Source organism: Typopeltis vanoorti, chromosome 24 (genome assembly GCF_054136105.1).
Source record: "Typopeltis vanoorti isolate ZY-2024b chromosome 24, IOZ_Tvanoo_1.0, whole genome shotgun sequence".
NCBI classification, from domain to species: domain Eukaryota; kingdom Metazoa; phylum Arthropoda; class Arachnida; order Uropygi; family Thelyphonidae; genus Typopeltis; species Typopeltis vanoorti.
Genome location: NC_143572.1, coordinates 577,127 through 602,525, shown reverse-complemented (window position 1 = coordinate 602,525; position 25,399 = coordinate 577,127). Strand labels below are relative to the sequence as shown.

General features: G+C 34.7%; 1 protein-coding gene across 1 annotated transcript in view; it reads left to right on the top strand.

Annotated features, from left to right (window-relative positions):
- LOC150092880 (uncharacterized) overlaps positions 1 to 25,399 on the top strand; it is a 59,620-nt gene that overhangs the window by 16,196 nt on the left and 18,025 nt on the right. The window contains exon 2 of the mRNA XM_090414096.1: positions 21,425 to 21,597. Within this exon, the coding sequence (XP_090270222.1) occupies positions 21,425 to 21,597 (173 nt within the window). The remainder of the gene's footprint in view (positions 1 to 21,424; positions 21,598 to 25,399) is intronic.

Here is a 25,399-nt window from a genome sequence, read left to right as displayed (position 1 = left end):
AGCACGAGCGCGCGCACGCACACACACACACACACACACGATGCGGGGGGGGTTAGGGGCGCCGATCTCCCTTGTAGTTCGAAAATCCTCGTATAACTTTTGCCTTCCCAAAAACGTAACTTCTAATAGACTAATGTTGACCGGAAGCCTTACCGACAACTAACAGTCGATTGACACATATTTTTATGTTATATGTATAAAATACTGTATTCTTACAATGAAGTAAACTATAGAAACGAAAATGTTATTAAGAAAATCAAAAGGAAGAGAAAATACATTCACAGTCTTCTTCTTCTTGAGTATTCTGCCAATGAACAGGTTCTTCTCTTAGTAGCAGAAACTTTCCTTCCACTCTCTTCTGCTCTCAGCCTTCTCTTTCAAGGTCGTGTCTCCATTCAGCATCTCATCTCGCATTGTTTTCCTTACTCTTCCTGTGGGTCTTTTTCCGTCTATTTTTCCTTCGATGGCATCTCCGATGATTCCAATCCCTCTCAGAATATGTCCGATCCAGTTTCCCCTATCCTTTTATCCTCTTTAGCAGACTTCTTTCTTCTTCTACTCTTTTTAAGACCTCTTCATTAGTTATTTTATCTGTCCATTTGATTTTTTCCTGTTGAACATCTATTAGCACTGCTTCGGAATACATGTTGAACAAAATTGGTGACAGAGAACAGCCTTGTCTTACTCCTCGTCCAATGGGTTCTGTTGTACCATATATGTCTCTCACCATGGCAGTTTGTCCCATATATAGTGAGGTAATTAGCCTTCTGTCTTTCCAACCTGTACCAATCTTTTCCATTACTTCCACCATCTTATCCCATTTTACAAAGTCAAAAGCTCTTTCAAAATCTATATAACAGATGTTAACTTCTTTATTCACTTCCAGACTTCTTTCACTTACTATTCTTAACAGTCCAATCGCATCTCTTGTTCCCCTACCGTTCCTGAAACCAAACTGATCTTCTCCAAGAAATTCTTCCACTTTAGATGCAATTCTTCGTGTTAAGATTCTCATAAGTATTTTTGATGTATGGGAAATCAGGCTTATTGTTCTAACATCCTTGCAGTTCACTGCATTACTTTTCTTTGGTATAAATATTAAGGTCATAAAATCTTTTGGCAGTTCTCCTTTGTTATAAATTAAATTTATTATTTTCGTTATTTCTTCAGTTCCTTTCTTCTGAAGTTGTTTCAGAAATTCTGCAGGTATTTCATCCATTCCTTCTGCCTTTCCACATTTTAGTTCTTTAATGGCCATTTCTACTTCTGTCTTCAAAACTCTGGGCGCTTAGATCATCTTCATTTACCTTCTTTGTATCGTCTAATGGCAACTCATTTGGTCTATTTTCCTTGTATATAGATCTTCAATGTATTTCTTCCATCTCATTAGAATTATATCTTCTTCAGTTATGATTTCTCCATTCTTATTTTCTATGCCTCTAGCTCGAATTCCATTTCTCTTGCGATTCATGCTTCATGTTTTTTCATACAAAAACACTTCTCTACTTCTTTCTGCTTTCCTTCTCAATTTGTCATTCAGGGTTCTATATTGTATTTTCCCTTCTGTGGTGTCTTTATTTTTCCATTTTCTTCTTTCTTCCATTCATTAGAGAAATCATCCCATTAGTTATCCAATTTTTTTTTTTTATTCTTTTAGCTCTTATATATCCAATTTGTTCTTCTGCAATCTTCTTTATTTTCTCTTTAACTTGTTCCCATTTCTTTTCTGGATCTTCAGTTTTGAAAAAACTTGTTTCCACTAATTCTTTCTTCAGTCTATTTCCAAATTCCACGGCATTTTTTAATTTCTCTAAGTTCCATTTTTTCTTTTAATAGCTTTTTTTATTTTCTTCAGTTTCACATTTATTTCTATGAATAGTAGGTTGTGGTCAGAGTAAATAACATTATGTGCATGCATTTTTTATTCTATTCCCTTGTATCTTTGCTTTACTATAATTGATATCAATTTGATATCTTTACATATCTCCTAGTTTTTTCAATGTGTATAGTCTTCTCTTAGATTTTTTAAACCAAGTATTCGTAATTATTAGCTTATTTTCTTTACAGAATTCCACTAGCTTTTCCCCTCTCTCATTTCTATTACCTAGTCCTTATTTTCCTACTACACTACCCCTCCCCCCCTTTTTTTTTCTTCTCCTACAACTCCATTCCAATCTCCCATTACAATCACATAGTCTTTTCTTTTTTCTTCTTTCTTTTTCTTATGTTTCGATATTTCTAAGCTACACCGTTCGCGTGGGAGCTTTTTCAAATTGTCGCAAATCTCCAAAATTTTTTCAAGCATTTTTATTCAATAAAATAAAAATTAAAAGAAAAAAAAACGCATAAGTGGACCTGTGTAGTTCAAACCAGTGTAGTTCTTCAAAGGTTAACTGTAATTACTATTGAAAAAAAAAGATTATATATAATGCAAATATAATGTAAATGTATATGGATATATAGAGCATACACTTGTATGCAAAAAAGTATGATTACTTGTAAAAAAATTAAGTTAGCAGTACGTTTAAATACCTATATGCAGATTAGTGTGCAAGTACGTATTGTAAATATTATGTGTGAATAATAATAAAGTTTGATTGAAAAAAAAGTATTATTATTATACGGAATCTCCGTGAAGTCTGTCCAAAGCCTATCATACTTCTTAAACTCATTCACTGTTAGGGCACTCAGCTGGTTTTGGCTATTCATTCCATCCCTTCGCTATTTTGCAAAAAAAAAAAAAAAACTGTCCCCACCAGCTTACTTACTTGAACAACTTCCACGAAATGCTTTTAATATTTCACTTAACACTATAAATAATTAGAAGTACATTTTAAGTCTGGATTTTGTCTTTTGTTTATCAGTATTTCTTAGAGAAAAGCATATGTCTGATGTATTACGTAATTCATTAAACTAATTTATATGAATATTAATTTATTTAAAGGATGTTTTGGTAACCAGAAAACTATGGGTGAACTTTGTAAGCATGTACAGGATTAATGCAGAATGATTCTGCTTATTTCCGAATGTTTCCAAATTTATACGGAAATGTCATAAATTAAAAAAAAAGTCATAAATTAAAAGCAATTTAGAGAATGTTATATAAATCAAATCCGAATAATTCTACATTTGAAAATGCAGAAATATTTTTAAAAAAATATTGAAATAAAAACTTCCAGAATGGCAAAACATACACTAATTAACAACAAATTATTAAAAACAACTAAAAGTAAAATCAACGGAGGAAAATCTAAAACAGAAAAGAATAAAATACTTAAACAAATTAGGAATGTCTAAACGAATAAATGCTAATTTTTAAACCCAGTGAGAACATAAATAATGAAGAAAAAGACGGAACAAACCTCAAAACAAACCAGTGAATAGAAACATACAGAACCTATCAAGGAGCACTTATTGAAAATGTATCTTTTGTTATCGATGAAAACTCTGGTTGAAATCTTAAGATTTTGACACACTTGAATATACATGTGTGAGAATCTGTTTCGTTTTCACTCTGGTTAGGAATAAATCTCAAAAGCGCTATAAAATGTTGCCATAAAGAAAGTATTTCGTAAGAAGACAACCACAAATTTGGATGTCGTACTGAAGTTTTCAGAACAATCGCAGCAAGGCTGACAATTCTAAAATAACAAAAGACAATAATTACTTGTAGATTGATGAAAGAATGCGACTTGCTAAACAAAACGTAAAAATATATTTTAGATGTTATTCAAAGATTACAAAAATATTTATTACATGTAATTACCTGCAGTTCGCTGGTAATTTATTTGAGTGTCTGTTTATTTAAGAGTAGAAATAATTGAACACAGCTTCTTCTGAAGTAGTCCATCCTAGACCCTCGCATCATATTAAGTAGATCCATTCAATCAACATTTTTAGTAAGTTGAAATAAGAAATAATTCTTTCATATACTATAACTAAAGTTAACTATTTAAGAAAGTTTTATTATTAGTGCGAACATTTTAAATAATGCAAGTTATTTCCTCATGTGAAAAATCAAGTTATTTGATTTTTCACATTCCGCTTGGATTTCGCCCTTACTGTCTGGAAAAGGTTCTGAAATGATTGATGTTGTTGAGTTATCTTCATCTAACTTTACATATTTCAGTATGGATTCTCGTAATTTTTCCTTTTCCTTATCACTTCCATTCTTTCTTTTGCGATAAAAAGCACCAGACAGACGGTTAGTTTTCCTATCCGACATATATAAACATATAAAAAAAAATTAATAATAATGATAATAATAATAAGCACAAATTATTTTTTTATCTTTTTGAATGAATAAATAAATGTTCTAATGACCTAAACTGACCTTAAGCCTTTCTGTACAGATTCCGAAAAAAACTCCGATCTGTCCGTCCGTCCGTCTGTCAGGTTTATCTGAAAGACGGTGGTATATTTTATAACAGGTACTAGAAAAAAAATCGTAATTTCATTTTTTTCCCAATTATGTATTTTTAGTAGCAAAAAACTATGGTTCGCTTGAATGAACATTCCTTGTTGAGTGAGGTTTTTAAAGAGATAGAGAATGAAACCCAAAGAAGATATTTCGAAGTTAGCACGGCTATAAGTTTTAACAATGCTGCGTTCCTATTCATCGCCAATATTTTAAAATTAACCGTAGGCTATATCGAATTTATTCCATCGGCCACCCTAGAGATTTGGCCGCCTGCGTGCCACACGCCCTACACACCTATTAAAACTGGCCCTGATCTCACGTATCATCAAATTATATTTACAGAACAACGTCTTATCCTGAATTATGTAATATATGTTTGAATATTTTTAACTATTACATCCACAAATCTAAATAACTAAGTTATTAACAGGGAACAGTAACACAATCGTAAAATCTGAGGTTTATCATGACTCACCTGTGATATAACCACAAAGAACACCGATGCTACCTTAAAATAAGCCAATCGTCACCCACCATTTTTGGCTTAATGTAACTCAGGAACATGCTCTTGAAATGGCTACAAAAGGTTCCATAATTGGTTTCTAGAGCTGGGTGCATGGCAGTGAGGCAGAGTATTCATTAGGTTGACAACCTTTCATGGGTATTAGAACTAACTGTCACATAAAAGCAACATCGGTTCGTTCATTCACACTGTCCTTTTCCTTCAATTTTTATCAATCCGTAGCTTCACGAAACGTTCCAAACGACGTACTTGAATTCTTTTACAAGATTTCATATCTCTCAAGGGTATTTCACAACGAACACTTAGCAAACGGTTGACAGTCCGTGTTTACCTCCTTCACAGAGGTTGCCCTCAGATTATCTTAAGTGCTAACTATTCTTACATTAATCAAATCGTAAGTTAATTGTGTTAATACTTTGACTGACGATTTTGCTATTTATGCATCAGTATTAACTGTACACCTCCACAAGAAATTTTTTCTTCTTATCAACCCTGTTCACTGAATGGTAAAATTCCCAACTATGTGGAAGACATACTACACACCAAAAGTGTCGTTTATTTACTGCAAGGAAAATTTATAATGCATTATAAATTTTCCTTGCAGTAAATTTGTCCGTTTATAATAATATTAACGGACAAACGTTTTGCTTTCTACAAAACAGATTAATCAGCCAGATTAATCAGATTAATCGGCTGCCGAGTGGTTAGCGTAAGTATCTGCTCTCCAGCCAAAAGGCTGCTGGTTCAAATTCCAATGTACGGAATTTGAACCCGCATGGATGAGCGATTGGGCATGGATGTTTCTGATTGTCTGTGAAAATATTAACGGTGGTGGGCGGTGGATAGCATTGATGTAGTTGCGGTTAAGTGTAGTTGGTGGATTGAGTGGTGTAGACAGAGAGTCGTAGAGTAGATGAGAGATTGGACTCCTAGGAGGTGTCAGGTAATAATAATAATAACCATCGGTGAGTACTTTCGGTGGGCGGACAATTACATCATGGCCTTGCAGTCGTTTCAGCTTAATTCTAAATACGTGTGTAGAGGCTTAAGTGCTGTGAGGACATCATGTTGGAGGCTTAATGGATTTTTTACAACACTCAAAAAGAATTAAAATAGACTTTAATACTTCCTATATTTCGTCCTAGTCACTAGGACATCTACGGGGATTACAAAAACAATTAATGTAACATATGCACAAATAACAAACAATACTAAGCCCAACCACGTGGGTGACACTAAAGTCCTATCTAGGTAGAGCGCCCTCTAAGGGCAGTAGTAGGTGGCCTGGAATGTAAGGTGGGAACTCTGGTGATGAATGTTTCCCAAATCTTCGGAAGCTCTAAATTAATTCTAAATAACTTAAGCTTCGGATTCGGTTGGGCTACTCCTTATAAATAAATAATATCAATTATTTAATTATTTATTTGCGACTTGAAAAATTCTTTATTTTAGATAATTTAAATAACTTATTTAAATTAAGTAGTATTCACTGTAACAATCACGCAAATCATATTTTTGCTTCGCCTGACCTGTAAACTTAGTGAAACCACATTTTAGAAAAAATAAAAATGATCTTATTTTCAGGGTTTGATCTTAACGTGAGTCAACGAGGTTGCCTTGGACTCACTGTTCCGATTGTTGTAGTTTAATGTATAACATTCACCTGAGGCATCCCACTGCTATCATGCCACCATGGATCCCGCAAACTCTAAAGCACTCTACACTCATTCACTTACTGTCACTCAGCTTTGTGAATAATTGCCAGCAGTTTAATTTTATTATTTCATTTTTCTTCAGGAAGGAGTCATTTTGATTGCATACTCTACTGATATTTCCTGGACGCCATATTTCCCTCTTCTAGCTGGAGTCGTAACCGAAATGGGAGGCCTCGTTTCTCATGGTAATAACTTCTGAATATTTTTCGGTTAATAATATTAGCAATGAATGACGAAATCAAAGTTGGCATTTTTGTGGATATAATTTACTTTGCATCTAAAAATGTGTATGTATAATATTATGTTTGTTTTTTTAGGTTATATTTAGGCCAGTGTTTAAGGTTAGAGAATGAGGCAATTGCACAGCAGACTGCAAGTGGTTCATGGAAACACCGTGAAACAGTCTTTCGCAAACTACAGTTTGCGAAAGACAACAACACCAACAACATCATCATCAAATTTCTGACAAGTACCTTCAAGGTGTCTACACGATATGATAGCACTACATGAAAAAATTACATCATTACTAACTTCCTCTCTACAATTTTCCTCCAAATCAGTCTGTTACTTGTCAAGACTCCAATATTATCAGATCTTATATTTCTGTCTTCTAAGGCACTTTTTACTCTATCAATTCCACCTATATCTGGGTCTTCCTCTGGGTATTTTTCCTTCCAAACGGCAGAGAACACTTGTTTTGCTAATCTTTCCTCGCCCATTCTGTTCAAGTGACCATACCACCTGAGATTAGCTCTGCTAACACATTCCTGAATGCTAGCAATGGAAAGTTCTTTCCTAATATCCTCATTTTTAATATGATATTGCCATTGATGCCATCTGTTCATGCCTATAATCTTTCTCAAGACTCTCATATCTGCGGTCTCTAGTCTTTGGTCAAGTATTTGACTTCTTACCCAGCTCTCAGATCCATAAGCTAAAATTTGTTTGAAACTTCTCTCTTATTCCATTATCGATTTTTTAAAAATCTCTATTACACGGATGATTTCCAGGACTTCGATATCAAATGTTTGCACTTAATATTTTTCCGTTTTGAATTTAGATTTGAATTTAGATTTGAACAAAATCTAAATACAAATGTCAGATGATCACCTTTATATTTTATTCCAAATATGAGGATCATCTTTGGAGTATTTTAAAAAATGTCGAATAGATGCAACCTCAAAAATTCGTTTTCAGGTGTATATTTTTAATAAAATGTTTTAATGAATTTTAATTTGAGAATTTGCGTGTGTGTGTGTGTGTGTGTGTGTGTGTGTGTGTGTGTGTGTGTGTGTGTGTGTGTGTGTGCGTGCGTGCGTGCGTGCGTGCGCCGGTGAGTATTTCAATATTTCTTTATTTAGATACACTTCTTCCACTTCCTGAATTTCGTAACGGAAATTGGAGTAAATTCGGAAAACATGCAAGGGTGTGTGTGGTGGGGGAGGTAAGGGGGAGTGAAAATTTCCCCGAAAATGTTTGCACAAATACGTATTTGTTTAGTGCTTGTCCTCAATTGTCCAGATACTTTTCAACAATTACTATAACCTCAGTACCAGTTAATATATGAGTATAAAATTAGATATTTGGTTTAATCCTTTATCCAAGTGTTAGAAAACAAAGTTTGCGTCTGCAGTACTTTGAGGACTAGGGCGACTCATGGCAAAGGTGGTATAAGTTGTCATCACTTGCCTTAGTATCTCCCATAATGCAAAGAGCATCTCTTTGCGGAGATGTATAATGCTATGCATTAACGGAACGGCCACTACCCAGACCGATTTCGGATAAACCAAACCAATATATAATTAGTAGCATAACCAAGCGAAAAAACTTCCGTAATACGAGTATAATATTAACTGTGTTGAGAATTGGAAGGAGGAAGAAGAAATAATTAGTATATCAGACAATTAGATTTACTCTTGGCAATTCCGTACAGCTTCGACGTCACTGTTGCATAAGCTGTTTGCTTCCATGCAACAGATTTTTTTAATATCTAACTCACACACGGAAGGACAAAAGAACTATATCAAATTAGTGCAGTGAGTTGGCAAGAGAATAACATGGATGGAGGAATCTGTTCACGTTTTGTTTGAATCGCTGAAGGTTGTATTGTTTGGGGTAGGCAGAGAGGGTGGGGCTGTTGCAAAGAACAGAAGTAGATGGAATTAAAGAGGAGGCAGTGATGTTAGTTCTGTGAGTTTCAAGATGGACTGGAAAAGGGTGGGGATGATTAGCAGTGACTCTTCTAATGATTTCGAAGGAAAGTGGAGGAATAACAGTGGCTAATTCTGTAGGGCTTTGTCCATGAAAGTATCTGTAGAGATTAAATACTAATGGAGGATTATTTTGGATTGGATTATTTCATTAGACAAGACGTCTGTCTTTTTTCTGTAACATCTTTAAGAAATAAAGTATTCGAGCTCGAGAGACCAACATTTATCTGGTCTCTTAAGCTCGAAATAGAACTGGAGGAAATTATATTCAACTTAAGAATTTTACAACGTTTTTTAATAACTCAACATTTTATAGGAGGAAATAATAGTAATCTAATTAGCAAGCTGTTATTGTTAGTGCTGGTTATTGCTAAAAAGCGTCAAATAACAGGAGATAAAAACTTACCTGTAAATCTCAGCTTAAAATTTATATTCTCAGACTAATTTACTAGCACACTGTTTACTGATTAACATTAAACTGAATTGCCCAGCACTGAAGCTTTTAAATATTTTTAATTTTAATATGCTCTCTATATAAACAGAAACACATCAGATTATGGACTCATCAATTAAAAAGTAAATGGATGAGTACATATTTGGCTTTGAATCCATCTAGTAGCAGTTTTTGAATTTAGTAAGAAATGCAGTTAAATAGACGATAAAACAAAACTACGAAACCATCACTATCTAAAACAATCCTCAGATAAGCGCAAGCTTTAAGGATGTCAGCTGGCGTTAAGAGAACAGAACTGAAAAAGTGCAGTGAGAAAAATATACAGACAAATAGACAGATATATTAAGAATGTTCATTAAAAATGCATCCAGCACGTTTGTAATGAACTTTTGTAATGTAGTGTGGTGATGACAATTATCATCATCATGAATTTATTCGTTTATCCATTTCAACCTACATTGTTTATTTATCCTTAACCTTCCCAAATAATGATTTTATGACGTGACTAATTGAAATAATAATGAATAGCAAAGATTAATTATTAGATGAAAAATAACAGTCATTATAGAAAATGGGAAATATATTTAGCATTTCTTTGGAAATTTTGTAAAAGAATATGTCGGAATGCAACTCCAAACATTCACTGTACATATGCAAATATTTGTGCTATAAATAAGTAACAAAAATATGCAGCCACCTCCAGGGTGTCAGACTCACAGAGGGAAGGATATCACAGGTGTCATTCCTTGACACGCGCAGCTGTTGTCAAAATTATTTTCTCTTCTTTTCAGGATGGAGAGGACTTCAATAATCATTTTAGTCGCTTTGTTTGTGTACAGAAATGTGTGCGTTTTAATTATACTGTAAGTTTACTAGATTTATAATATTAAGTGTTTTGCAGGAGCAGTTATAGCGCGAGAATATGGAATATCCTACATTGTGGGACTGCAGGGAGCACCAAATATATTCGCTTCTTTTAAAGTTAGAAACTTTAAAAGTATGATTTAATTACTAACCATTAATATTACATGCATTAGTAAACGAATTTTATAGTTAACGATCCTCTGACAAATGTACTTATTTAACTAAATTTCCTCAATTGCCGATATTAAAGAAAGTAGACAGTTTAGTGTAGAATAAGTGATTATTTAATGAATATGAATTTCAATATTTTGAAAGTATGTTGGTTTTGAAAAAAAAAATGTTTGATTTTCAAAATAATAATAATAATAATATAATAAATTTAGTTTAATCCTTTATCCAAGTGTGAGCAAACAAAGTTTGCACCTGACAATATCTTCAGGAGTGGGGTCCTGATATTTTCAGGCGCAAACTTTGTTTGCTCACACTTGGATAAAGGATTAAACTAAATTTATTATAGTCTAACCAAGTGAAAAACAAACTTTCAATAATGATAATATACTTTTGGAAAAACTATCATTTAAGACATTTAAAAATGCTTATATTCTAATTTTTTAATATACTATAATTTTTTAAAGTGCTACTCCATTTACTAAAGATTAGAACTAGCATCTCAAAACACCGAGCCCATAAGCTACACAAGCCGAGAAAATCACTTTTAAAACACCCAAATATGTGCTTGCTATGCTATTCCAAGCTGTGAATTTGATTTGTTCATTTTTATGATAATCGAAAGGCGATGAACTTACAGTACGTACGTTAGTAACATGAGCAGATTATGGGTTAGATTCTCAAAAACCCATATTCTAAAGACATTCGCGGGCGCACACCACACACACACACACACACACTTACATAAGCACAGAATGACTGTATGAGGAGTTTTCTGAAAGAAAAAATAGTGTCAGGCTCCAATATTTTTGAGATATATCTTCTAATAATATTTCTAATAATATTTCAAGATATATCTACTACTAATAATAATATTTTTAAGATATATCTACTATACACCACCAGTAGTTTCCGCCTTCAGATTGTGGTTGGGCCACTTGTAGTATAGTAGCCCACCAGCAGCTGAAGGTTGAAACTCCAGCAGATATATATCAAAAATAGTACATACAGCTATTATAAAAAATAAGGAAAATTACGAAAGTAAAGCTAGAAAAGCAGATCAAAGCAATTAGAAAGAGGAAGAGGGAAATCAAGACACAGTGCATGTGTGATGAAAAGACACGCAATCAGGAAAAGCTGTAATCTTTTTCCCATTCAAAGTATTTTGAATGGGAAGAGATTTTAAGCTCTGCTTATTACAGCAGAACCGACATCCCTCCCCCCCTCTAGGGTTTTGTGTGCGAGGCTGGAACTAATTTCAGTTAATGCACTCAGAATATTTACATAGCCGCGCATTAATAATTTCTCGCCAAAATTTTTTAACACCTGTTTACAGGAATTTAATCCTCAATTTGGATCAACTTCGATAATTAGGTTTTTCGTTTTTAAATAAATAAAAATGCAACAAAACAAATGGAAAATGAAATGAAATCTTATTTTACTAACTGAAGTCATCATTCATATTGCTGCTGCGCATTACATTTTTTTTTTGATTTTCCTTTCTTATCTACTATTTTTATGGCATGCATTTCAACACTTCATCGTTTATACCCCATTGAACAAGGACTGTTTATATTTCAGTAAAATGTAAAGTCATTCACTTCGGCATGATTAGATATCCAATGTCGTATTATATTAATACGATATTGGATATCTAATAAATATGATAGCTGGTGTGTGCAGTATGGAGCCTCCCTCATTGTGTCTCTGACTCCCTGGAAGTCTCTATTAGTAATAGTAATTTTTTTTATTGATCTCTCTAATATTTACATATATACAATGTTCATCATGAGTAACATTCAGTATATTATTTTACAAGGTTCAACACTAAGTGCTACATATAATGAGATTTCAATAATAATGATGATAACCTAGTTTTTTTACTATTTCTTATAATAACAATCGCAGTAATAATTTACAATTGTATAGTTCAAAGTTACACAGGTTATATAATATTACATGTAGTTTGCTATTTTTTTTTCAAAGTGTGAGAAAGTGTTATACAACAGTATTTACACATATGCAATTAAAATATTAGATTTCCTATTTATCACAAACATACAATGTAAACTCATTATTCACAAAATTTTTTAATAATAAGAATAATTTATTACATTATTTTTTCATGTTCGATAGTAATATTATATTAATGATATTATCACATAATAATCAGTATCTTCAGTATCTTCTTTATTGTTATTTACTTTACTGACTGTTTTGTTACATTTTTGCATTTGTTTATTAGGATTACGCGAAGATGAGTGAGGCGATTAATCCCTCCTACTTCGAAGCTTGGGTTAGATTTTGTGAAAAGAGTGGGATTTAGCCTTCACTATTTATGTTGTTGTTACTGTTTATGCATGGGATGTAGGCATTTGATGCTGGTGATTTGTGATGTGTATATTAGTGTTAATGTTATATTAACTTTGTTGGTATATTTCCCAGAGTTCGTATTTTAATGTTCTGTAGTTATCAATGTGTTTTAAATTTCTTGGTAGGTTGTTGAGTTGCGTTGGTATCTCATGTAATCTCACAAAAGAACCGTATGAGTTGTTGAAGGATGTAGAGAGTTGTTGTAGGTCGTGTTATACGACATGTGTCCCTGTTGTTTCGATAGGTGATGATGAAGTAATTCAATGTTAAAGTCATGTAGTGTTTCAGGTTTTTAATGCTCAGAATTCTGTGTGTCGCCATGTGCTGGTCGGATATTGGTTGTTGCGTGTAAGATGTCCAAATCACTGTTGACACGATTTTTCTGTGTAGTGTTTCTAATTTTGTTAGGTGGCCGTTTGATGTATTTGCATAGACTGTTATTCCGTATCTGAGTAGGCATTCGCAGATACCGTGATAGGAGTTTTTTTTTTATGTTGGATGGAATAATGTCTTTTACTTGGAAGAGTTTTGCTGCAATGATCCGGAATTTGATATTTAGGTATTGTATATATTTTATACATTTAAGGTGGCAATCTACATAGAGAACGAGGTATTTTGCGTGTGTTACAGGTTTGATTTCGGAACATTGGCAGGTATTTTTGTTGATAATGCAGTGGTATATGTGAAAGTGTACCGATAGTGGTGCGGAGCGTATGATTCATGGGTTGTGTATTATCAACATCTGTGTTTTGGTGCCGTTGATTAGAATTGCGTTTTGGTGGAAGTATGTTGTGATTTCATTTAGGTCTTGTTGTGCTTTGTAGAGAGCCGTGTTGATATCTATGTGGATTGCTAGTAGTGCGGTGTCATCTGCGTATTGAAATATTTGACTTCTTATGGCCATGTTATGAACATCATTAATGTATATATTGAATAGAGTGGGTGATAACATTGCACCTTGAGGAACACCGTGTTTTATTTGTATGCCCCGAGTGTGATATGTACCTATTTTTGTTACTTTTGTTCTATTTGAGAAGGAGTTCCTGAACCATGTATGCAGTGTTCCTCTTATACGTATTGAGTATAGTTTGGTGAGTAGTATGTCATGTTCAAGATGCATCAAATGCTTTGCTTAGGTCCAGCAGTATAAGAACGGCGTACTTGTTTTTGTCATATTTTGTTTCTTGTGTCGGCGATGTCTTCTAATAAAGGGATGGTGCTTTTTGCTTTCTGAAAGCCGTATTGGCTTTGTGAGATGATGTTGTACTTCTGTAAATAGTTCTGTAGTCTGGTGTGTGTTATTTTTTCTAGAATTTTTGAGATGACTGGTAGGGTAGCTATTGGTCTGTAGTTCTGAGTATCGTTTCTTTTACCGTGTTTGAATATTGGCATAATTATTGCAGTTTTAGTTGTAGTGGAATAATGCCTGTGTCGAATATCAGGTTCACGAGTTTCAGAAGTATTGGATTTATTTGTTCGAAGTGTGTTTTGAGGTCAGTTAGCTTTATTTTGTCTATTCCTGAAGTGGTCTTTGGTTTTAGTTGTAGGAGTGCTTCTTTCAGTTCCTGTTTTGTTAGGGGTGGAAAATACATCGTTTGTTGTTGACTTTGTGTCGGTAGTTTTTTGTTGATCGTTGGTAGTTTCTCTTTCTTGAGTTGTGTGATATTGTTTGTGAAGGCATGGTTGAATGAGTCTGCTAGTTCCTCTTGGTTTGTGTCCTGAGCCAAGCTTTTTGCAATAAAATCTTGTGCTGAAGCTTTCATTTTTCGAGTTACTAATTCGTTGAGTGTAGCCCATGTTTGCTTAATGTTGTCGTTATATTTCTTTTTGCCATACGAATTTTTGTTATTAGTTGATTTCTTGTGTTTTTGTATAAGGTTTGTAAATGTGTGTTACTGGGTGACACACATTTACAAACCTTATACAAAAACACAAGAAATCAACTAATATTTTTTTTTACAGTAATACTATTTAGTATGTTGTCATTTATCCAAGGATTGTTGTCTGTTTGTCGCCTCGTTTGTGTAGGCTGTGTTGCATTTTTGTATATTTCTGTGAACATTAGTTGAAAATTCTCGTATAATGTTACAGGATCATTTGTTTTAAGTAGGGAATTCCAGTCTCTATTTTTAACATGGTTATCAACAATGCTCTTTAGCATGATCGAGTTTTGTTGACTTTGGTGGTGGTCGGAGGTGGGGGGAGGGATAGGTAACGTAAAAAACGAAGTTGAGACAAAGTTGAGACGATAATTACTGATGATGTATATCTATGGATGAGAGCCCGTATGTTGATATGCTCAATGCATGTTTGTGTTAGTTAATGAGTATTTCTTCTCTTGGTGGGGAGTTAATGGTAGGGTATATGTTGTACTGACTTAGTATATCAAGATATGTGTTAGTGGTTGAAGAAGCGTGTACAAGAGCATTTATGTTAATGTCTCCTATTAGGATGAGTCTGTGTTGTACGGGGTTCGATGCCGCTTAGCCATGCTTCTAATTCATGAAGAAAGCTCAGTGGATTATTATCTGGGGGTCTGTATATTGTGTTTATTGTGTATTTGATACTATTGTGGCTATTTGCGATTTCCAAAATTAGTGCTTCCGCATGTTTAAAATGAGTTTGTTTCTCAGCCACATTGTATTTTACTTTGATAAATGCGACGATTCCATCTCCTCGTTTGTTTGGTCTACATATGTAGTAGGTTTGGTAATTAATTATGCTGTACGCGTAAATTTCTGTGTCGTTTATTGCAACTTCGGTCAGTATCAGCGCATCTATGTTTATCATGGTATAATTGATCCGTGTTTTCCATGTAAGCCAGTATTTTTTTATGCATCTTATGTTTGTGTGTAAGATAGTGAAGTTGGTATTGATGGAAATGTTGTCTGACCATTTCTTCAAAGAGTCAAAGACCTTGAAGTGAATAATAATAATAATTTTTTTTAAAACATTTTTATTATTTCTCATATAAATTACATACATTATATGAACACAATTATGCATAACAAATACTTTCTCGTACATAAAGTTTTTTAAAATAATAATAATAACAATAACTGTTTACAACGTATATTATAATATTCATAATGACGATTATTACAGATGGTTTTTAATTATTAATTAAAATTTTTTAAAAAAAATTTAACATTTTATTATTTCTTATTTGTAATAATAACACTTAATAATAGTAATAATAACAATTATTATTTCTCATTAATTTTTATTTATTTATTTTTATTTTATTTTTAAAATTTGAGAAAGAGTGATTATTCATAGAAATTTCTGCATCTGCTTATAAGGATTACTTGTAGATGAGTGAGGCAAGTTAATCCCACCTACTTCGAAGCTTGGGTTAGCTTTTATGAGGAGAGTGGGATTTAACCTTCACTATTTGTGAAGGTTAAATGTGTTGCTACTGTTTATGTATGGGTTGTAGGCATTGGATGCTAGTGATTTTTTATGTGTATATTAGTGTTAATGGTTTCTTAACTTTGTTGGTATATTTTCCAGAGTTCGTTTTTTAATCTTCTGTAGTTATCTGCGTGTTTTAACTTTCTTGGTAGGTTGTTGAGTTGCGTGGGTATCTGATGTGATCTCACAAAAGAACCGTATGAGTTGTTGAAGGGTGTGGGGATGTAGAGAGTTGTTGTAGGTCGTGTTATACGATATGTGTCTCTGTTCTTTCGGTAGGTGATGTTGAAATAATTCCTTGTTAATGTCATGTAGTGTTTCAGGTTTGTAATGCTCAGAATTCTGTGTATCGCCATGTGCTTGTCGGATATTGGGTTGTTGCGTGGAAGGTGGCCAGATCACTGTTGACACGATTTTCTTGTGTAGGGTTTCTAATTTTGTAAGGTGGCCGTTTGATGTATTTGCATAGACTGTTATTCCGTATCTGAGTAGGGATTCGCAGATACCGTGATATAGGAGTTTTGTTATGTTGGGTGGAATAATATCTTTTACTTGGAAGAGTTTTGCTGCGATGATCAGGAGTTTGGTGTGTAGGTATTCTATATGTTTTGTCCATTTAAGGTGGGAATCTATATAGAGACCGAGGTATTTTGCGTGTGTTACAGGGGTTTGATTTCGGAACATTGGCAGGGATTTTTGCTGTTAATGCAGCGGTATGTGTGACAATGTATCGATAGTGATGCAGGTCGTATGATTCTTGGGTTGTGTATTATCAACATCTGTGTTTTGGTGCCGTTAATGAGAATTGCGTTTTGGTGGAAGTATGTTGTGATTTCGTTTAGGTCTTCTTGTGCTTTGCAGAGAGCTGTGTTATTGTCTGTGTGGATTGCTAGTAGTGCAATGTCATCTGCGTATTGAAATATTTGACTTCTTATGGATATGTTATGAACATCATTAATGTATATGTTGAATAGAGTGGGTGATAATATGGCACCTTGAGGTACACCGTGTTTTACTTGTATACTCCGACTGTGACATGTACCTATTTTTGTTACTTGTGTTCTGTTTGAGAGGTAGTTCTTGAACCATGTATGCAGTGTTCCACTTATAGCTATTGAGTATAGTTTGGCGAGTAGTATGTCATGTTCAAGTGTGTCAAATGCTTTGGTTAGGTCCAGCAGTATGAAGACGGCGTACTTGTTTTTGTCGAGAGCTTTGTTTATTATGTCGGCGATGTCTTCTAATAAAGTAATGGTGCTTTTTGTTTTCTGAAAGCCGCATTGGTTTTGTGAGATGATGTTGTACTTCTACAAATAGTTCTGTAGTCTGGTGTGTGTTATTTTTTCTAGAATTTTTGAGATGACTGGTAGTGTAGCTATTGGTCTGTAGTTCTCAGTATCGTTTCTTTTGCCGTGTTTGTATATTGGCGTAATTACTGCAGTTTTTAGTTGTGGAATAATGCCTGTGTCGAATATTATGTTCACGAGTTTCAAAAGTATTGGGTTTATTTGTTCAAAATGTGTTATAAGGTCTGTGAGTCTTATTTTGTCTATTCCTGGAGTGGTCTTTGGTTTTAGTTGTAGGAGTGCTTCTTTCAGTTCCTGTTTTGTTACGGGTGGAAAATACATCGTTTGTTGTTGACTTTGTGTCGGTAGTTTTTTGTTGATCGTTGGTAGTTTGTCTTTTTTGAGTTGTGTGATATTGTTTGTGAAAGCATGGTTGAATGAGTCTGCTAGTTCTTCTTGGTTTGTGTCCTGACCGAAGCTTTTTGCAATAAAATCTTGTGCTGAAGTTTTCTTTTTTCGGGTTACTAATTCCTTGAGGTTTGCTTAATGTTGTTGTTATATTCCGTGAATTTTTGAAAGCAGTATCGTCTTTTTGCCCTACGAATTTTTGTTGTTAGTTGATTTCTTATGTTTTTGTATAAGATTTGTAAATGTGTGTTACTGGGTGACTTTTTAAGTTTTTCCATAGATTTTCTCTTTCAGTAATAGTATTTAGTATGTCGTCATTTATCCATGGATTGCTGTCTGTTTGTCGCCTCATTGGTGTAAGTTTTGTTGCTTTTTTTGTATATTTCTGTGAACATTGGTTGAAAATTCTCGTATAATGTTACAGGATCGTTTAAGTACGTAATTCCAGTCTGTATTTTTTACTTGGTTTTCGACAATGCTCTTTAGTATGATCGAGTTTTGTCGACTTTTGTGGTGGTGGGAGGGTGGATAGGAAACGTAATAACACCAAGTTGAGACAAAATAGTGATCGGCAATTTTTACGTTAATTACTGATGATGTATATGTATGAATGGGAGCCCGTATGTTGATATGCTCAATGCATGATTGTGTTAATGAGTTATTGAGTATTTCTTCTCTTGTTGGGGTGTTAATGGTAGGGTTTATGTTGTACTGACTTAGTATATCAAGATATGTGTTAGTGGTTGAAGAAGAGTGGTCTAGAGTATTTATGTTAATGTCTCCTATTAGGATGAGCCTGTGCGTTGTACGCGGGTCGATGCCGCTTAGCCATGTTTCTAACTCGTGAAGAAAACTGAGTGGATTATTATCTGGGGGTCTGTATATTGTGTTTATTGTGTATTTGATACTATTGTGGCTATTTGTGATTTCCAAAATTAGTGTTTCCGCATATTCGAAGTGAGTTTGTTTTTCTGTCACATTGTATTTTTCTTTGATAAATGCCACAATTCCACCTCCTCTTTTGTTTGGGTTACATAAGTTGTAGGTTTGATAATTATTTATGTTGTATGCGTAAATTTCTGTGTCATTTATTGCAACTTCGGTCAGTATTAGCGCATCTATGTTTATCATGGTATAATTGAGCTGTGTTATCAATGTAAGCCAGTGTTTTTTTTATACTTCTTATGTTTGTGTGTATGATAGTGAAGTTGGTGTTGGTGGAAATGTTGTCTGACCATTTCTTCAAAGAGTCAAAGACCTTGAAGTTTATGTTGTCTGACTGGATATGTTTGCCTATGTTTGAGATCTCCATTATATAGTTTTTAAATGAGTTCTAATCGAATTCTTTGTCCACAGGAACTTGTAGTTTTTTTCTGTTTTTGTCTTCCTTGCTTTTTATAGAAAGATTTTGAAGTATAGAGTCCATTGTTCCGTTGTATTGATTGGTGTTGGGAGTTTCTTATCAGTTAGGATCGTTGTTGTCGGCCTTGTTTTCTTGCTTGCTGTAAGAATGGAGTCTCTCAGATTTCTGTTGGTAAAACGAGCGATGATTGGTGGCTGTCTCTCTTTATTTTTTTGCGGGCCTCGGTTGATATAGGTGATATCTGTGATTGCGATTTGAATTCCAATTTTGTTGCCGATCAGTTGCATTATGTTGCTTAAGTCTTCTGTATTTTCTTTCGTTATTCCCTCAATTTGAAGTTCTTTTTTTCTTTCTTTTTGCAGCATGTGTTCCATTTGACACGTGAGTGTGTTTACTTATTTCCGCAATTCTTGATTTTCGCGCTGGAGTGTTTCTTGCGTTTCTATCGCTACCGTTAATTTCGTCTTTATTTCTCGCACGGTTCCTAACATTTCTTCAGAGGTCTCGTTATTAAACTGTATGTAATGTTCATACTCATCGAATTTTTTGTTGATTTTATCCATGTGTGCATTTAATAAGTCTTTCACCATGTGTTTAAATGAATCAAAGTTATCTATAATTTTAGGATACGGAAGCGGCTTACCTTGATGTGCGTCGTTACTTTTCTTGGGTGTCTGGTCTTTGTTCTTCGTTTTCTCACGGCACTGTTGACATCGCCACTCGGTCCGTTTCACAGCTCCTTTTGCTTTCCACGTGCTTTCTGAGATCCCTGAACAGTGGAAGTGTTGTTTTTTGTTACATCCGGAACAATGCGGCCCGTCCCCTTCATCGCTTAATGGCTTATTGCATTTGTTACAGCTCATTTTGCTTAACTTCACTGTCTCCGTGACCGTTAGCCTTTCTTCCCGTTAGCGACTATAGTGCGACTTTTAAAATGGCGACGTCCTTTGTTCTTCGTTGGCTAGTGACTGCAGTACACTCTATGAACTTACAACACTGAAAATTTGAATCTTACTTATCCGGTTTTGATAATTTGAATTAGTCTTCAGTGTGACTAATTAAATTAAAATTAAAAAAGAATTAAATAGTAGCACTTTCAAGTTAGAAACATGAGTTAATTAACACTTTAAACCTATAAAACCAGCAACAGCGATACAGCTAACATGCATCCGTCTGCCTACACAGCGCTCTCTGTGTAGGCAGATGGATGATATATAATAATAAAAATATATATTATTATATATAAATAATAATAATAATAATAATAATAATAATAATAATAATAATAATAACTTCTCCAATTTCCTCTAAACCCACGTAGAGAGACAGCAGAAGGGGGTTCGGTTTGAAGAGAAAGGTTTGAACTGAATTTAGCACACCCCCATATAGGAAGATTGTTCCGAAACGCATGATGTTTACTGAGTTTTATTTTAGTTTCATCATTTATCTTTCTGGGGTAATCATCCGAAAAAGATACTTTCCTGTTAGTAGCTTAATCCACTTTGTGAATATATTTCTGCAATAAGAAGCAGAACAGATCTTTACATGTGTGGCTTTTGGTTTCTACATTTTTGTTACGGTGGGACAGGGGAATGGTGGCAATCACGATAGTATTTCCGTCCTATGGACAATATTGCTATCATAAGCGATTATCACTGTTCGCTTTATCTAACTATTATCCCTATTCGCTTTATCTAACTATTATCCCTATTTTTTAATCAGTTTGCTTCTTTCCTAAAGCAAAAAAAAAAAAAAGGAAATTAAATACCCTAATTTCCCCCTCGAATTTTAATTAAAGCAAACTATGTGGCACAGCAAATATGATATGAAATGAAATGCATGCAAAATTTGGTAGGATTAGTTTAACCAACGTTTATAATTACGCCATATTACTTGAAAAAAAAAAAGCACTGTTTCCCGCAGAAAAGCCCAGTCACTTTGTAAAACCACTTAAGTGAGCTTTTAGTTGGCACTGCTTAGGAAATATCCTCTTCATATTCTAACCGAATTCGAGTGATCTTTCCAAACAACATGCAAATGTTGAGTGTCATACTGACGACCGCAGCAGTCATCAACGGTTAAGTGTCTAACCGACACTTAACCGTTGATGACTTGATATGACTTGATTACATGATATAACATATTACTCCCGCAATATCGACCATATTACGGGGTTAATATTTTTCATAAGAATTTGTAAATTAGTTTATAATTTCTCATTTTCAGTGAAACTAAAGCAGTGGATGACGTTTATTTATATCGAGGCTTTGCGAAGAATTAAGAAGCGCAGATTCGATCTGTATGATCTTAACAGCAAAAATCCAAGAGATTTCGCAATTGTCACGAAAGTGGAAGAAAAAATATTCGAACTCCCACAAGATGAAATTCATGTGGAACGGGTGAGTGTCAAAATATAACAATATAACAGTAGACTCGTATTTCTATGTATATTTTTGTCAGTGAACAGAGTGAACGATGTTCATTGCGGATGTGGCTAATTTATTTCCTTCGAAGGTAATAATTAGCTCCGTTGTCTTCCAAAGAGAACGGAACCACTGTTAGCTAACAACGAGAACGCTCTGGTAAGTTAATGATTATAGAACGCGTTAAACGCTACAATATAGGCAACGGTTGTGTTTAAATGTATCGAAATAATTTGAAGAATGAACATGAAAATGTCACCATTTTGGCACATTGTACCGAGTTTTGTGTATCTTACAATAATATTTTTTTTAGAATTGGCAAGCTGACAATTTTCAGAATCTTTCTTCAATTTGCAGCTCGTTAGCAGTGTGGTCAGAACGATGACGACAAAGAAGAAACTCGTTAGCATTAGATCTAAAGATCTGCGGCTGTTTTAAGAAAGGATTTTATTCCCAAGGAATAGATTTAAAATTTGCTGGCCACGCCCTAGTGTTCTCTTGTGCAGAATACTGTGCTCCAGTGCGAGTCACCATGTTAGCAAGGTCGATGTACAACTTAATGATACAAATGAAAATTATCTCGGGTTATATAACGTCTACACCAGTGGCTACCAACACTCCTCTAATATCATATCACCAAACATAAGGAGAAAAGTATAATAAATTTAGTTTGATCCTTTCTATCAAAGTGTGTGCAAACAAAGTTTGCGCCTGAAAGTATCTTCAGGACTGTGGTAAAGTGGTACAACACCGGGCAACTCCTTGTTGTGGAGCAAGGAGTTGCCCGGTGTTGTACCACTTTACCCTAAAAGGTGGAGCAAGCTACCAACACTCCTATCTCGGTATCTCCCATAATGCAAAACACATCTCCTTGCGGATATGTATAATGTTATGCATTAAGGGAAGGGCCACTACCCAGACTAGTTTCGACCTTTATTGAGGTCTCTTCAGTGGGAGCCAGGCCCAGATTTATTATAGTCTGACAAAGTGAAAAATAAACTTTCAATAAGGAGAAAAGATGCTAACAGAGTGGAAAAAACGTATGGTAAAAAATAACTTACCATCCATGAGGACCTCCAAAATCTACCGCTAATTCGCTTAAAGTTCCGCAACCCGATCTGGAAAACTCAACCAGATACCTGTTCTCCGGAAAATGAACGGAAGAATCGCTGGCTTAATTCAAAAATAAAAAAATTGACACCTTATTACATCCCACAACAGAGGTCCCTGGCTTTGATTTGCCCAGACGAAAATAGAGCACACTCAACCGCCTGATGACAGGCCAAGCCAGACGTGCTACCATGATGTACAAATGGGGCTTGCGTCAATCCCCAACATGTGACTGTTGTGCTCATCAAAATTTCGTCAATCATATTATCCAGGACTGCCCACTGCGGAGAGGCTAATCCGGACGCAGTCCAATGGATTAGAGACAATCTCATAGAAATTTATGATTTTTAGTATCTAGTTTTAGTATATATACCTGGGTGGTCTTAAAAGTACTTGGCCTCGACTATACACGGCAACACTACCGGCAATATTTTCTTTTCTAAGTTGGTACGTCTGTCCTAAGCAACCATGTGAAATTGCAAGTCATTCATCAAGTAGTTTGTTTTATACGGATGTATGAAGCAAAAGTGTTGTCAGGATCCCTTGAAATGTATAAAACTGTGTATCGGGCGGTTATAAAATTTGTTTGTAAAAGAAGATTTAACGCCAAAAGAAATCATTCAAAGTTCATAAAAGTTTATAGGCACTCTTCTCCTTCATTTTCGACAATTAAGAAATGGGGTGCCGGCTTTAAACATGGCCGTACCAGCCTTAAATGTATATTTAAGGTGATGATATTTAATGTAACAACACCAGAAATCATTGATAAAGTGCACGATATGGTATTGGATAACCGGCGAGTCAAAGTTTAGTGAAATTCCTGAGCCTATAGGCATTTCAAAAGAATGTGTAGGATATATGTTGCATGAAGAATTGCAAATAAAAAAGCTTTGCTCAAGATGGGTGCCGTGCTTGCTCACAGCAGATCAAAAACGCACTCGCAGGAAAATATCTGAACAGTGCTTGGAGCATTTTAACAAGAATAAAAATGATTTTGTGTGTCGATTTATTACTATGGATGAGACTTGGATTCACCATTACACACCAGAATCCAAACAGCAGTAAAAAGAGTGGCCTGTTGTTCAGCGCAAAAGAAGACAAAGTCGGTTCTATCAACAGGAAAGGTCATGGCATCGGTGTTTTGGGATATCTTGAAAAAGGCAAAAAAATAATCGGGGAATATTATTCCGATCTTTTAACTAGACTAAATGAAAAAATTCGTCAGAAAGTTTGAGAAGAAAAAAATCATCTTTCATCAGGACAATGCACCTGTCCACAAAGGTGTTTTGGCAATGGGAAAATTAAGAGATCTGCACTATGAACTGTTGGACCATCCACCCTATTCCTCAGATTTGGCTTCCCTTGACTTCTATCTCTTCCAAAAACTAACTACAAAACAAACGTAAACTAAAACAAACTTTATTGTTTGTTTTTATCTTTCTATTTGCACAATCCAACCCGTATGAAATGGATGTATGTATGATCTACAACTTCGTCGACAATTTTGCATCTGACAGACGTATTTGGAATACTGAATACCGAAAAAAAAAGAGAGGAATGATTGCAATGTCATAGTCCAGAAGATACAGGCGGTCACAGTATGATATCGTTTAGGATGGTTCGCTGAACACAACAGCGATTTCCACAGAATACCATCATAGCCGGCTTTGAAACCCTAGAACAGTTCTGAGATTACGTGGAACAAGCTTCGGGGTTTGTGTCGTTCATCCCAAACCTCAGTAGATCGAAGGGAAACTTTCCTTTCGAGAACAAACCGCTTGAAACGTTCAAACATGGTGACAATTCTAGCAGCAGAAATGGAGGCTACGAACTATTAGGATAGTGTTCATAATACTTTGACTGGACAATGTAAATTTTATGTACTCCATAAAACGATGAGCTCTACTTCACACTGGTTACACTTTTTACCCTTTTAACATGCTCTATTATCTGTTCTAACACATATCTGTTTATATGTTAGTTAACATAAATTCTTTCTTTGGATCTTTCTTCCTTTAACATTACCACTAATCAATGAATCTATGTTTGACGAATATACATGATATGCCCTGCATCCGACGTTCCAGTATACCTCCAAGAAAAATTCTAGTGAATTGCGATCGGTACCCGAATAGGACTGCAGTTTTTTCTAATTGCTGTCCTAAAATCATGTCGCAATAGTGCTCGTTTTGAAGGTGGCATAAGTACAGCATTACTGAAATAACTTGTACTGAAAGTGACACGAGTAACGTCTGTAAATCTGCCCCAATGTACAATACTTTGCATTATTCAGATCTTTTGCATAACCGACGATGTCTATTATCCCAGGTGCTACAAACGAATAAAGATACCAGTTCGTGTGCAGAACAGCAGCTGCAGACTTTTCCATCTCTTCAGAAAAGATTCAGTTCTGTCTTCTACATTCGAACACTTTATTGAGCACATCATTCTCTCCACACCCTCCTCACTAATGTGATCAATAAAGTTTGCAGCGGGATTCATTTTCGAATATCACGGACTTTCAGGGTACACAGACCTAGGTGCATTCTTCTTAGTATCAGTATAACCTGCATTGAACTCATGGTTAGCATAAATGATAAGCATGAGTTCCAAGGACACCTGATAGTCGTGGGAGTATAAATGCTTTTGCTGATGATGATATATTAGT